This window comes from Scylla paramamosain, chromosome 19 (assembly GCF_035594125.1).
Source record: "Scylla paramamosain isolate STU-SP2022 chromosome 19, ASM3559412v1, whole genome shotgun sequence".
NCBI classification, from domain to species: domain Eukaryota; kingdom Metazoa; phylum Arthropoda; class Malacostraca; order Decapoda; family Portunidae; genus Scylla; species Scylla paramamosain.
In genome coordinates this window covers 17463642-17478602 of record NC_087169.1, presented here as the reverse complement: position 1 = coordinate 17478602, position 14961 = coordinate 17463642, and the positions used below count along the sequence as shown (strand labels likewise).

Sequence of the window (14961 nt, the reverse complement as noted above, 5' to 3'; positions counted from 1 at the left end):
GTCTTAGTTCACATCCCTTCTCCTCCGTTGCATGCTTAGAATATTTTATTATTTGGTTATTGTATATCTTTAGTTGTATTTTTTTTTGTGTTGATGTGTATGTTTTTTTTTTCTATTTCTTTTTTTATGTATGTTCGTATCATTTACGTAATTTGTCCTCCTCATTGACATGCTAAGGGTATTAAATAATTTGGATATTTTGTATTTTCATTATGTTTTTTTGTATGTTTATGTGTCTATAATACTTTCTTTTAAATACTTATCTCTATATACACCCGCATAATTTATCTGATTTTTGTTCGTCTTCTAAGCTAAAGCATTTGGAAATTTCGTATTTTTTTCTGCATGTTCCTAGTCTATAATCAGCATGTTCCCCTTATTTCTTTTACCTCTATCATTTACACATGCTCATGCACAGTACCACACCAATATCCACATCAGAGAAGCACCTGCAAATCTTGTAACTCAGATAAAAAAAAAAAAAAATATATATATATATATATATATATATATATATATATATATATATATATATATATATATATATATATATATATATATATATATATATACACACACACACACACACTGTAAACTCTTCAGACCATAAAGCACCCAGTCTCCCTGAAAGACAAAGACAAATACAAATACTAATCCTAACAAATATTACTCCTTTTAACTTAAAACAACCTCTCTCTCTTTCTCTCTCTCTCTCTCTCTCTCTCTCTCCGGACCTGTAAGCACCCATTCTCCCTGAAAGACAGATAAATTCTAAAACTAATCCTAATACTACTCCTTTTTAACTTATATTGACACCATTATTTCATGATTCTAGAGGTTAAAAATGACTGCATATCAAGCACATATTTATTTATCTAAAACCATTTGACTCCTAGTACTAACATAATTATTAAATGGTACAGTAATGTTCACACATCATATAGACGAACCACAACTGAAAAAAGAGATTTCTAACCTGTTAAAACTAGATAATGATGAAATTGCTGTGGTGGTGGTGGTGGTGGTGTGGGATGGTGGTGGTAATGTGAAGTTATTGGTGGTGGCAGTGATGTTATGATGATGACATTGTAATGGAAAAGAAATTAATGGAAGAACATCTTGTCCGCATTTAATGATTTCTTACAAAGTAGAGTTAACCAGAAGTTGACTGAATGGGGTTGTGAAGACAATATTTTTCAATATCTCTAATTAGTCTTGAAATTATTAGTTATTTAATTATGTTAACAAAATTATAAAATGTCAAATTCTGTGTTCACATCTTCACTCAATAAATTATTTTAAACTACAATCCTTCATCTCAATATCTTATGAAATATTACGATTTTGTCCTACATTAATTTCCATAACTGAATACCTCTTTACCATTCATGTGGGATTTTATGAAGCTTTCCACTTACATGCTCGACATCCTTTTTCCTTTTATTATTCTTGAGCAGGAGCTTAGGTATTTTCACAAACCATTCACTCATTGACAGTCTTCAGTGCCTCCAGGTGTTGCCTTATCTCTCCAGTGTCCTTACTTGCCATCAGATTCTGGAAAAGCTTCAATCTCTTCCTGAAAATGGAAGTAAAAGTCATCAGCATACACCATTTTGAAGCAATATATTGCAGTGCATACAAAAATAGTTTACTTAATGAATCTGTGCAATGAGTAATGTTTGGTAGCATGTGTGTATTAGTGTAAACATAACTGCTTAAATATTTCATCATTAGAAAACCACAAAAGCTAAGACAGCATACAAGACTGGAAATTCATGACAACAATACATAAAGAAAAATCGCACACAAACTACATTAGCTCTTTGCCAGCACCAATCAAAAACACAATAGACAGCTCCAACTCTTAAAGGGCATTATACTGAAGAACAGTTAGTAAAATATTCCACTGACCTCTTAGTAATACAGGTTTTCTCAAGCTCCTTTGACTTTTGAGCAGCTCGGACCAGGATGGGTTGGGGCACCTCAGCCAGGCGGGCCACATTGAGGCCATAGCTTTGGCCGGCACTCCCAGAGGTCAGCTGGTACATGAAGGTCACTGCTTCTACTCCATCACTCTCTGTTCATGGTAAGAGTACCATATAGTACCACTGTAGTGGTAATAGAAACGGTAATAGAAATAGTAATAGTGGTAGTAGAAGTAATAGTATTAGAAATAGTAGTAGCAGTAATAGTAGAACTATTGGTAGCAGTAATAGTAAAAGTAGTAGTAGTAGTGGTAATGGTAGCAGTAGTAGTAGTTGTTGTAGTGGTAGTGGTAATGGTAGTAACAGTAGTAGAAGTATCAGTAGCCATAGTAGTAGTTTATTACTCTCAAATTAGACAAAACAAAGCCTTCCAATATGCTATCCTATACACTCAGACTGACTCACCTTCCTCGTCATTCACGATAAATGCCATGTGGTAGTTGCCCACTTGGTTTGGGTAAATGCGGCCAAAGTCTGTAAGAGGGAGGTAGTGGGTGACAAAGATGGTGAGGCAGCCAACACGATTGAGGAAGTGGTCCAACACAGCCATGGCTACTGCCACGCCATCATGTGTGGAGGTGCCTCGGCCCAGCTCATCCAGGATCACCAGTGAGTCCTTGGTGGCTTCACGCATAATGTCAGCTGTCTCCCCAACCTCCACCATGAAGGTACTGCGTCCAGAAAATATTTCATCTGCAGCGCCCATCCTGGAGGAAGCATTACCAGTCTCAGTGAAGCCCTAGCTCAGAGGGTGTTTACCACATCAATATAGGGTGGATTAGTAAACACACGCTTATATACAAACTAAGAAAGAACTGACATGTAAAGTGGAACAGACTGCAAGCCTGTAAGTGTTAATGGACTCTAGGGCATCATTTGTATAGTAATTCACTTGCCTTGTGTAAATGCCATCTAGAATTGTCATCTCAACAGACTCTGCAGGAACAAAGCTTCCCATCTGTGCCATGAGAGCAATGAGGGCAACTTGTCGCATGTAGCACGACTTGCCACCCATGTTTGGCCCCGTCACCAGCATTACCCGCTCCCCATCAACCTGTGCCAGCCAGCATAATGGGGGTAGTTATTAAAGTTAGTATGTAGAAACAGTGAGAAACTGATTGCAAGGCTGACCATGTGAGGACAAAACAAAGGACCAAATTTTAACTCTCACTGATTGCAAGGCTGACCATGTGAGGACAAAACAAAGGACCAAATTTTAACTGAGGCAAAAGGGCAGCTCCCTCTCTATTACACCAGTGCCAAAGCCAAACACACTCACCTCCATGTTGGTGTCATTGGCAACATACTGCTGGTCTCCCATCTTGATCTGGCTGACCACAGGATGTCGACCTTGCACAATTTTCAATTTTGCTCCACCATTCCCCTTGGCAGACAATTTTGGCCGGCAGTATCCCTGAGACTTTGCCACTCCAGCCAAGGCAGCCACAGCATCCAGGACTGCAAGGGACCTCACAGCCTGGCGGTGGCGGTGGTAGTGCCCAGAGAATGACTCCAGTACCTTGAGCCATGCCTGCAAGGAAAGGGAGATTTTGTAGTTTTCAAAATTAAGGAAGCATAATACAATATAAATGACGAGAAAATCTGTGCATACTCCTTTCTTGAGTGATGTTATACATATGCATCTGTTACCTGACTTGATGCCACACACCTCATGACAGTCCATCTGCAGCTGCTCTCTCAGCTGCTGTAACTTCTGGAAATGTTTCTCTATTTCAGGAGACCTAAACCTGCTGACGGCTTTTGTTCTGCCAGAGAAAGTTAAGTTAATGTTGGTATGTCAGAATATAAACTGATAAAACTTATGACTTTTGGCAAGAGCTTATAAATACGACTCTAAAGACAAAAAATGTAGATTTCACAATGCTTAAAACATGTAACAAACAAAAATTCTGTCATGTAGATTAGTGTGGTAAATCAATACTCACGAGCTGATCTTGGACCAGGTCTTGGGGACAGCCTTAATCCGGGCATTGGTGACTTCTATCAGGTACTCAAGGCCAGACACTGTTGTGTACTTGAATGCAGGCACACTAAGAGTCTGTAAAAGATGTCCCTCTAAATTATAAAAACCATAATTCCACTTGTACAAATGATGACAATTGAACATAAAGGAAGATTATATTACATATCTGCTATTACCCTAAGGATTTTCTGAGGAACATGGCTCAGACAGAATCAGTGGACAGATACAAACCCTTGCAATATCTGGAATGAGATCATTCAACTTCTTTTCCACCTCTGTAATTTCTTGTTGCCTTTTGATAACATCTGGATACTCTGAGAAATCCCTGAGAAGTGTGGTTTTCTTGCCCTCTCTGAAATAGTAACATAAATACTATACATAAGCATAGTTGCAAAATATGTCTATGTAATATTGGAAATTTTAGAACATACAAGACCAATTCTTATGTAGCAATAATAATACAAAATAAACATGTGTCTACATCACTTAGCTGACTAAGACCAGAGAGAATTACTGGGATTTTTCTTACTTAAACATGTCTCACCTGGCACTGGCTTCATTTATATTGGCAGCATAGGCTTCCACATTGGCCAGACCCTCCAAGACATCCCTGAGAAGTTCCACAAGGCTTGGAGAGGTGATGCTGTCCTCAAGGTTCCCTCCAGCCCTTGAGAGCTCAGAGTGGAGGTGGCTGAGACCTTGCACAGCCAGCCAGAACTCATGAGGACTGCACTGCAAACAAAGACTAAGTTAGAAAAGTCTGTCTACTTTTGGAATGGATGTACTGAAATATTCAACTAAAATGTAAAAGAATGCTTGTAACAAAAAACCTTACTTTCTTCTACATATTCTATTAATACTCTATCCCAGCTTACTTTCTTATGAAAAATGGTGGTAATGGCTCTCTCAAAGTCTGGCAGTTTGTACAAAGCCTCCTTCAGCTTCACCAGCACTGGGGCACTTGAGGTCATCATCTCTTCCAACATGTCCTGCCGATCCCGAATCTCCTCCTCTTCCAGCAGTGGCTGTGTGATCCACCGACGCAATAACCTGAACACAAAGAGTAACCTTTAGGAAATAGAGTACCACAAAATGAACAGTTTGGTTTTATGAACACTCAGTTGTGAAATAGAGACAAGAATCCACACCAGCTTTAAGATTCTTCAAAACTTCTTATGACAAAGGTACATTAACCAGAGCTCACCTGGACCCAAACTTGGTCTGGGTGTTGTCAAGGGCCCAGAAGAGGCTGCCCTTGGTGCCGCCCTCTGAAGCATTGGTCAGCACCTCCAGGTTGCGCAGTGTGGCGCCGGACAGCCTCATGTGGTGGCGGCTTGAGCTGTACTTCTGGATGGAACTATGAGAGGAGAACATCTTCATGAAACATACAAGACAATGAGCTCAAATTCTGAATCAGACATTCATGTAAAACCTGTTTTCTGAAATGTTGATGTATATACATCACCTAGTTACAGATGAATGAAAAGCTATCAATAAAAAATGAGAAAGGATATGCTCTGACTTTAAAAGGGTATTTGAATTTTCAAAACAATTCCAGATTAAATAATAAGTTAAAAACAATCAAGAAAATCACAAATTAAACTGTATATATGGAAATAAACATAGTTACAGATCAAAAGAGTATATATATATATATATATATATATATATATATATATATATATATATATATATATATATATATATATATATATATATACATATATATATATTAACCAATGAAAGGTAAAACACTTCATTAATCACAGTATGGATAAGAGAACATCCATCAAACTCACCCAGCCATCTTGACAATACCATCCAGCTTGAACTCAGCGAGATACTGCAAGGTGGCACCCAGGCAGCCAATCACTGAGGAAGGCAGAGTGGAGATGCGGTTCACTTTCTCCTCTTCCCCATTAAACAGACTGACAATAAGCTTCAAAGATTCTTTGCCGTCAAACTTCCTCTCATCCAGCCGTTCAATTCGGATACAGTCATCATTCCTAAAGAAAATGAGGAAAGGACATTATTGCCAGCATCTTGAAACTATAAATATTCTATACACATTACATCATCCATTAATCATACCACATTTGTACTCTTCCAGTCACAACTAAATATACAATAACTGGATGTTATCTCTAAATTATCAATTCAGTCACTAAACATACAACAACTGGATGTTATCTCTAAATCATCAATTCAATCACTAATCATAGCACCATTTCATTACCTGATCTCTACCAACACCAAGCCTGACTTACTTAGTGGCTGATGTGGTGATAGTTTTGGTGGTGAGTTCTGATGTGTTTGGTGAGACAACAGCTTCTACAGGTTGCAAGTGGTCCAGACGACAACACAGCTCTGTCCTGGTCTTCGAGTCCTCAAAGGTGTCGTATATGATATCACCTGTGCTGGGCTGGATGGCCTGGTGGGGTTAGAGATTCAGTGAAGCAGACATAAAGCAATCCAAATGTGTACATTAGCATTGCAAAGTTACACACTAGTAGTTCTAGAGGACATGAAGACAAGGTTATACAATAATTTTGGAGGGTGTGAAAGCAGGGTTACATAGTCACAACCTGTTCAGATGGGGACATGTACTGACCACCATGGATATGATGACTGCCCCATCTTTCCCTGAGGGACCCTTGTCCTCATTCAGCACCAGCAACATAGCTGTGGTCCCCTCAGACACATCTCCATCTTCTAATCCTGCTCCTCCTGACCCAGGAGTTACATCTTCCCCTATCAGGGTGGAGCGAGTATAGAGTGCTGTCAGTTTGCGTCCAAAGGGAGCTGTCTTGTTAGCTCCAGCAGCTTTGAGGGCAGCAGTCTCAGTCTGCTTCACCACTCCAACCTTGTAGCCTGAGATATGGGAGGCAGGTCAATGATAAATGCAAAAGTTAGTCTATGAAAAATGCATCTTTATCAGTTATACAATGGAATGTTGATAAAATATCAAAGCAAAATACTAAATGTATCTGTGTTAATCAATGTGTACCTTTAGCCACCAAGCGACGAACATGCACATAGAGGCGATGTGTGGGGATGCTGGCGGTCATGAAGCTGTGGTCCAGATGAGCCACAATGTTCAGTTCTCTAGCAGCAATCTCAGCATCATTACCAAAAAACCTGTGGAAAATTTTTAGTCAACTTCAAGGCTGGACTGATACTGGGGCATGAATTTTCTTCTACTCGCTTTCTTTTAAGCTGTATTTTAAGAAATGCAAAGACCATAAATAAGCAAGTTCTAAGTCTCACTCTCAGGTTCAACTTTCTACAATAAGCTGATCCACTTAAAATTGCAATTACATCCAAACTCAACCTACAAACATGAAAATACTCTTCAAAATTTAAATCCCTGAGAATAAGATGAGGCAAAAACACAGAGACAAGCACCTGTACTTGTAGCCGCACTCAACAAACAAGAGCACTTCAGGCTGCTTGTTCTTAATATCTGCCACCTGCTGCTCCAGAGGGGTCAACTTCATTCCTGGCAGAGGCTTAAGAATTGCAGGCTTGAGGGCAGATGAGCAAGAAGCTGATGGCAATGGTGACTGTTGATTATTACTACTGTTGCTGCTGCTGCTGTTTGTGTTTCTGGGAATGAGAGAGTTTGAGTAATGTTCCATTCCAAAAACGATATTCCAGGTTGATATAATGGTCTATTGAAGTATTTCATGGTACTGAAAAACTATGAACTGGCAAGGAAGCTTATGTGATTATAGCAAGAGAAATTAAATGTTACTGACTTGAAAGCATTTAATCTATCATTAATGCCATTCTTTTCATTTTTTGGGACTGTTTCTGGTGATGGCTCCACTTCATCTACAGCCATTGCAGTTCCCCCATTCTCATCAATAGCTGAATCTGAAAGTATTAAATAGGAGAGATAAGAATACATTGATAGAAAGTTATACTCTATTCATGTGGTCACCATCACCATCATCATCAAAATGACTGTACACATCTACACACCACAGGAAAATGCACTGAGTCTTTCTTTTGTCCATGGCGTGAGATCTCTTTTTTTGGGACTGCCATTCTGGGATGGAGGTGAACTTTCCATGTCTTCTTCAATTTTTGCTCTCTTTGCTGAGGCTCTGCCACCTTTGCCTCTCTTGCTGCTGCTGCCAGCACGCTTGATGGCCGAGGAGACGCCCACCTAGTGATGTAATAATGTCAGCACTGTCACCATCTCTTTTTCTTTCATTTTACATAACAAGGCAGGTTTTAAGGCATGTAAATAACAGGGCAAAATCCTCACCACTGACTCCACAATGAAGCAGACTTTGAGGGCATGTTAGGATAGTATATTACACAAAGTTAAAAAGATAACTGATGGGAAGAGTATTTAAGAACAATATTGAGTTGCTATTATGCATTATATGTATCACAGAAAGTGGAATGCATGTTTTTACCTCAGCCACCTGTGCATGGTTCTTGACTCTTGCCCCTTCATCTGTTGTATACTTATTTGGTCCTCCATTGTTCGATTTAGCAAAGAACATGGATATGGTGGGCTGTTTCCTGGCGCCAGACATCTTCAAACATGGTAAGAAAAGGTACAGGATCAATTATCACTAAAGATACATAAGTATATGCTTATTATGGTATATACAGCCAGAATTAAAAATTAAAATGTCTTGTAACCCAAACTAAACATGGCCAAAGTGTTTCATGATCTGCACTTAACATGGTTGAAATGTCGTGGCTCACACTTAAAACTTAGCTGAAATGTCTTATGGCCTTAACATCCTTCAACCTAAACTACAAATGGCTGAGACATCTTATGGCCTGCATGAAAAACTAACAAAGCACCTTCCACCCCAAAACTACCATTCATCAAACACAACCTGAACTACAAATGGCTGAAACAAATTACAGCCTGCATGAAAACAAACAAAGCATCTTCCACTCAAAACTGTACGTCCTAGTAGCTTAGTCTTGAACTTACGAGTACTTACTACCTTACCTTAGACTAGGTAAGCATGATATCCCTGTCCATTGATTTGTCTATTCTCTTAAAACTACCCATCAATATTGGACAGGTCTTTCATAAATCAGTGTCAAGCCTCAGCAGTTTTTATGACATTAGCTGCTTACAAATTCCAATGATAATTCAGCATGCATATACGTGATTATTTCACCCTTCCAGTTTGGCGTAACATACACTCACCTAGTTGGCTTCCCTGTTAATATGACGAGTCAAACAAGAAGAGGAAATTGACTACAAAATACTATGGTAGTTTGAGTCTGCTGGTACGCCAGTAAGTAATAGTAGTTTAGGGCTTGGCAGACTGAAAGACTAAGTTATGTACCTTGTACAGAATCAACAACACACACACACACACACACACACACACACTTAAATATTTTAGAATTAAGCATCAGAAACACTTATAACATTAGCCAGTTGTTGATTTCCTTGACATTTCCTACATCAGTTACTGCCAACCACAACAAACACAGCAGAACACCCACACAACACTCGTATATACACTACCTTCAGGCATCAACAATACTCATACACATTAACCACTTATAAATCTCCTTGACAATACAACTAAACTTACATTTTCTTGATTATTTCGCTGCCAACCACCACAAGCACACCGAAACACACACCATAACACACAGCTCGCCGTCCCGCGCTGCGTCAACTTCGGCCTTCAGTTGATCTGAAATTATCTCCTCACTGAAACACTAACGTACTTATTCGTTCAGTTTTTATGTTACCCTTTTGTGGTTTTAAAATATATGGAATTGTGATTGGTTACCTATGACGCTGTGTTTTACTGAAAGACACTGAATTATTTCCCCGCAATACTTTCTCTTCGCCGTCGCGCGCCAAAATTTACACAGCAGAGACAGCTTCGGTTATCGGCTTTTTCGGGGCAATACTTCCACAAAACATTTCTAGTACAACGCATGTATCAAATCACTTTCAGCATTAAAGCATACTCAAAATATGCACATGAACCATGCACAATAGTGGACATTTCAGCAAATAGTTTTTGTCGCTATCTAGCTTATTCTTACCTTGCTGAGGGTCTCTCCCTCATCAGTCACTGTTGCATCTTCTAGTCATCAACATCTTAGAGAACAACATAAAAATGCAGAACAACAGAGAACTAAAAAAAAGAAAATATTTATCCTCACCACCATTATTATTAGCAGCACCATTCATTAATATCTCGCTTAGAAGTAAACTCTAGCTATAAAGTCACAGTCAGTGTTCTTCATATGGAAGCTTTTACATCCTGATAAGTTATGGCAGGTTTACACGGGTCAGTTTTTCCTTTAGGCTAGTTCTAGGCACCCGGAACTGCCGACAGGTTTCAGCAGAAAGTATTCACATCATGGAGGTATACCTCCATCCACACGGTCGAGAGCAGCCCGCTGGCCCCTGGCCCGCTGCATCAAAACATAAAAGATCAAGAGGGAGTCAACCTCCGATGAGGTGACTGCTGTAGTTATGAATTTGCTATGCTTGAAGAAAATGCAAAAGTAAAGGTTGTGGACTCTATCCTAGTTGGCGATAAGGAATACAAGCAGTGTTTATTACAAACTCTTACGAGCAGCAGCAGCAACAACAACAGCAGTAGTAGTATAGTAATAGTAGTAGTAGTAGTAGTAGTAGTAGTAGTGGCAGTGGTAGCAGTGGTAGTAGAAGGAGTAGTAATAATATACAGTAATAGTAGTAGCAGCAGCAACAACTGGGTTGGGTTCGATTATGAGTATGATTACATTGCAATGTTCCAGCAGACACACACACACACACACACACACACACACGGGAAAGGAAAGAAGGAGAGATAAGCTGGCGAGGGATGACACAGCCTCAGGGAGGAATATGGGGCAGCGATGAGCAGGTTAGGGAGGAGAGTAGAGGAGGGGTGACCTGTCTTGGAGACAGACACACACACACACACACACACACACACACACACACACACACCACCTGTTCAAAGAAAGGCAGGGCAACACACACACACACACACACACACACACACACACACACACACACACCACCTGTTCAAAGAAAGGCAGGGCAACACACATACACACACCACCTGTTCAAAGAAAGGCAGGGCAACACACACACACACACACACTTCACCATCTGTACAACGGAAGACAGGGTAACACTTACCCTGGTTACTAGTTGGCAGTAACTGGTGTAAGAAATGTCAAGGAAATCAACAATCACACACATTTCAACACCTGTGCAATGAAAGACAGGACCACACACACACACACACACACACTATATCATCTGTACAACGAAAGACAGGGCAACACACACACACACACACACTATATCATCTGTACAACGAAAGACAGGGCAACACACACACACACACACACACACACACACTATATCATCTGTACAACGAAAGACAGGGTAACACACACACACACACACTACATCATCTGTAAAACGAAAGACTGGGCAACACACACACACACACACACACACACACACACCTCATGTCAAGAAACACCTCGAAATATTTGGAAATAACACTGGAAGTCATGTTAAATATTAACAAGGAGACTTGAGGGAAGGAAAGTGGGGCTCAGCTGATGACGTCATAGGAACCGTTTTCTTACGTGCGTAACGTATTTCATTTTGAAAATGACCCCTTGAAAAAACGCAGGTACACCTGAATGTTATACATATTCTGACTTGGCACATACTTTAACTTATACTGGGAATATGAAGATATCTGAAATCCAAGTAATATTACAGATATATAAGAAAGGCGATTTAAAAAATCTTGGAATTTTGACCACAGCTGAACCTATTTAAATGTCCACCCATTTTGACTTTACATGAATAAAAAACACTTAAAAAAATATGAAATATTTTTGCAAACAATTTGAAGTTAGTTAAAAGCAGAAATAAAGAAATCACTGGAAAAAGAAGTAAAAAACATTGTTGGAACACTAACACGGTTAAAAATTTTTAGTCCACAAATTTGATTAAACAGGAGTGAGAAACATTTTAAAAAAATCACGAGCAATTTTTAGATGCTATAATAATTTAATTACAGGCTGAAATAAAAAAAATAAATTACACGATTCTTTAAAAAAGGCCGAAAATACTAGTCTTATTTGCACATAAAGAACGCCAGAATCAACACGTTTCACTTAACAGGCATACGGAAAACACTTGAAAACCATCTAAATAATTTTAGAACCCATAAAATGTACTGATAACGTGAAATAAGACAGTTCAGAAATTTAAGAAATAATATTGGAACGTGACAGGTTATAGCCTGCAAATCCATCATGGCGGGCGCCTGGAGGCGGGGACCTCACCACCTCAGTCAAGAACGCGGCCACCACTTTGCCTCCCTTAAACTTTCATTACACCAACACCATGAAATGTCATACATCTGACCAGGGGATATGAGAGCTTAGACAAGTTTGGCTTATAGTAAGAGAGATAAAGTAGACAATGGTTGATATAATAGGGACCACCGGCTCCCACAGCTGAGCCCTCTGTATATTAACGACCCTTCCTGTATCAATATTCAGCTAAATTTCACATGTGAAAATAAAAAAAAATAAATAATAAAAAGAAAATCTATAGCCTTAACAAATACCCAAAAAATGAGTAATAGAGCTTAAAAAATAAAAAATCGAGACGATACAGCCCGCTAGAGGGTAAACAAACATCTGTGGGGAGACTGGCGAGTGTGTAGGTGTGCCATGATCCCTAAGAGCATTAACGTAAACATACAACCTAATCTTACCTCTTACAAGGCCTGTCTGGAGTATCATCTTGCAGCAAAATTCCAGTGATAGTAGTATTTACACTTACTCCAAACAGTCACTAGGACAGCCAGCTTTAAACTGAGGTCCTCACTCCTCCGCCTTGTACTTGAAAACGGTTCCTGCCTGCCTATAGGATCACGTGCTGCTGCCTTGGCCTGTCATTGGCCAAAAACATAGAGGCGGAAAAAGAGCAAGGCGTCACCAGACGTCGTAAACTGAGGAACATGCGCACTGCCCTGCCTTGGAAACATACACACACACGCACACTAAACCGCCTCTTCCCCTCCCACTGGTGATTTCTAGAGTGCTTGATACCTCTGACGCCTCATTTAGACACTCACCTGACCTCTCCCTTTAAGATAATAAGTGGTTCTCTTATTTGGTATAGCTATCGTTTTAGGTACACTTATGTACGGCGTAATGTACTACATTCCTCTGCAACCTGAGAAACAACGCTCCATAGGATGGTCCTTAACTTTAACCCTTTCATTCATATATGATCATATATGTAGTGTTGCCACTAGCTCTGTATATTTAGTGGTAACTAAGCTATTCTCCCATTCTGAGGGCGACACTTGGCAACCCCAGCGATCCGCCGTGTAGAAAGCACCTTGATAAGAGCCAAGGGACCTGATAAGAGCGAAGGACACGGACAGCCTGATAATAGGGAAGGATCTCAGATCCTTCCCTATTATTGTGTGTGTGTGTGTGTGTGTGTGTGTGTCTTCTCCGGACTGTTTCTGGTTGACGGATCACACAGCGAGATCCTTGATAAGCCATAACTAACCTTTTCAGAGATCACATCGAGCTACAAAGTACATCATTGTATTCAGAATAACACAGAGAAAAAAAAAATATTAGTATTCAAACAGTCTTCTGACAATTTCTAGGTTTATGATTTTTACCCGTCATGGCTTATGGGAAAATAGTTTGTTTATGATTTTTACCCGTCATGGCTTATGGGAAAATAGTTTAATCACCGGAATATAAGGGTTAAAGTGTGTGTATATTTTGTTTTATTTAATCTAAAATTATAATTCTCATTACATAATTCAAAATAAATGTCATGTGTAATTACAATAATAGAAAATCACAGCAGACAAGACTTCATACAAAAATCAGTCTATAACATTATAAACAAAACGTGCACAATAAAAGTATACAAACACTATTCTTACAAAGTTATAAGTGCTTTTTCAAGTAGAGTCAGGACCACTTTTGTGATTTATACTTATATAGAAAGTGCCAAGGTGTGTGTGTGTGTGTGTGTGTGTGTGTGTGTGTGTGTGTGTGTTTACCTAGCTGTATTTACCTATATAGTTGTAATTTACAGGGCCTGAGTTACGTTCGTGTGGTCTCGTCTCCATATCTACACTTGCCCAGTTTTTAGTGTGTGTGTGTGTGTGTGTGTGTGTGTGTGTGTGTGTGTTGGAATGAACACATTATAATAGAACACAAACAAGGAGTGAGAGAGAGAGAGAGAGAGAGAGAGAGAGAGAGAGAGAGAGAGAGAGAGAGAGAGAGAGAGAGAGAGAGAGAGAGAGAGAGAGAGAAAAAAAAAAAAAAGATAACAATAAATACAGAAAAAAATACCAGATAACTCAAGAAGCCCATCACTCTATAGACTTTTCAATCAAACCATTCGTATCCTGCATTGCAATCGGCATAACACCGTCCTTCTCCCCCTCCACTTTCACCTCCTTGAGATTCCCGTTTTCTTCCAGGGGGAACTGTTTCTTTTCAATCTCCTCCACGCCGTCATGGGAGAGAGTCACCACCAGGGGCGTAGGAAGCTTGTAGTAGTGCCGTGCTACGATCACCAGGATCAGAAGTTGCCCCAGCAGGAGGGAGTTTAGGATGACTGCAAAAAATTATGTTTATGGTGAGTGGTGAGATAGTGATGGTGATGGTGTCTGTGTGTGTGTGTGTGTGTGTGTGTGTGTGTGTGTGTGTGTGTGTGTGTGTGTGTGTGTGTGTGTGTGTGTGTGTGTGTGTGTGTGTGTGTGTGTAGGTCTGTTAATCTAAACGTTAGTGGTGCATGGTTACAAAATCAAGTTAAGTAAGACACGTAACTACAACTAAACGAAAAAAAAAATTAATAGCTAACTAAAAATAAAATCGTTAATGATCCGTGATTAGGTAAATAAAAAATAAACAACACAACTACAACTAAATACAAACTAAACCAAATATGCGATA

The 14961-nt window shown here is 39.5% G+C and overlaps 2 protein-coding genes across 5 annotated transcripts in view; both read right to left on the bottom strand.

Moving 5' to 3' along the window:
• Positions 1-853: 853 nt before the first annotated feature.
• LOC135109799 (DNA mismatch repair protein Msh3-like) lies at positions 854-13007 on the bottom strand. 4 transcript variants are annotated; one of them, XM_064021468.1, is made up of 21 exons: positions 12741-13006; positions 9552-9656; positions 8397-8519; positions 7954-8140; positions 7728-7845; positions 7375-7575; positions 6977-7107; positions 6581-6840; positions 6237-6400; positions 5769-5975; positions 5174-5326; positions 4845-5019; positions 4514-4701; positions 4201-4321; positions 3932-4044; positions 3655-3751; positions 3265-3516; positions 2882-3039; positions 2391-2692; positions 1912-2077; positions 854-1576 (listed from the first exon to the last, which is right to left on the bottom strand). In XM_064021468.1, exons 3-21 carry the CDS (start codon positions 8517-8519, stop codon positions 1483-1485), a joined length of 3210 nt encoding a protein of 1069 aa, XP_063877538.1. In that variant the 5' UTR covers positions 9552-9656; positions 12741-13006; the 3' UTR covers positions 854-1482. The 4 variants fall into 4 exon arrangements, with proteins under 4 accessions (XP_063877538.1, XP_063877540.1, XP_063877539.1 ...); XM_064021470.1 differs by lacking the exon at positions 9552-9656 and having other exon boundaries at positions 12809-13007; XM_064021469.1 differs by lacking the exon at positions 9552-9656.
• A 754-nt stretch (positions 13008-13761) lies between these two features.
• The window catches only part of LOC135109800 (organic solute transporter subunit alpha-like), a 31816-nt gene continuing 30616 nt past the window's right edge, over positions 13762-14961 (bottom strand). The window contains 1 exon segment of the mRNA XM_064021472.1: positions 13762-14623. Coding sequence (XP_063877542.1) covers positions 14376-14623 — 248 coding nt within the window. The 3' untranslated portion in view covers positions 13762-14375.

Bases quoted from the DNA above. Each gene is read 5' to 3' on its own strand.
- LOC135109799 (XM_064021470.1), bottom strand. From the start codon at position 8,519: ATGTCTGGCGCCAGGAAACAGCCCACCATATCCATGTTCTTTGCTAAA. The intron at 5,020-5,173 runs GTGAGCTCTGGT...CTTTGTGTTCAG, and splicing joins CAGACCAAGTTTGGGTCCAG to GTTATTGCGTCGGTGGATCA. The intron at 1,577-1,911 runs GTCAGTGGAATA...TTCCATTTTCAG, and splicing joins AAAACCTGTATTACTAAGAG to GAAGAGATTGAAGCTTTTCC.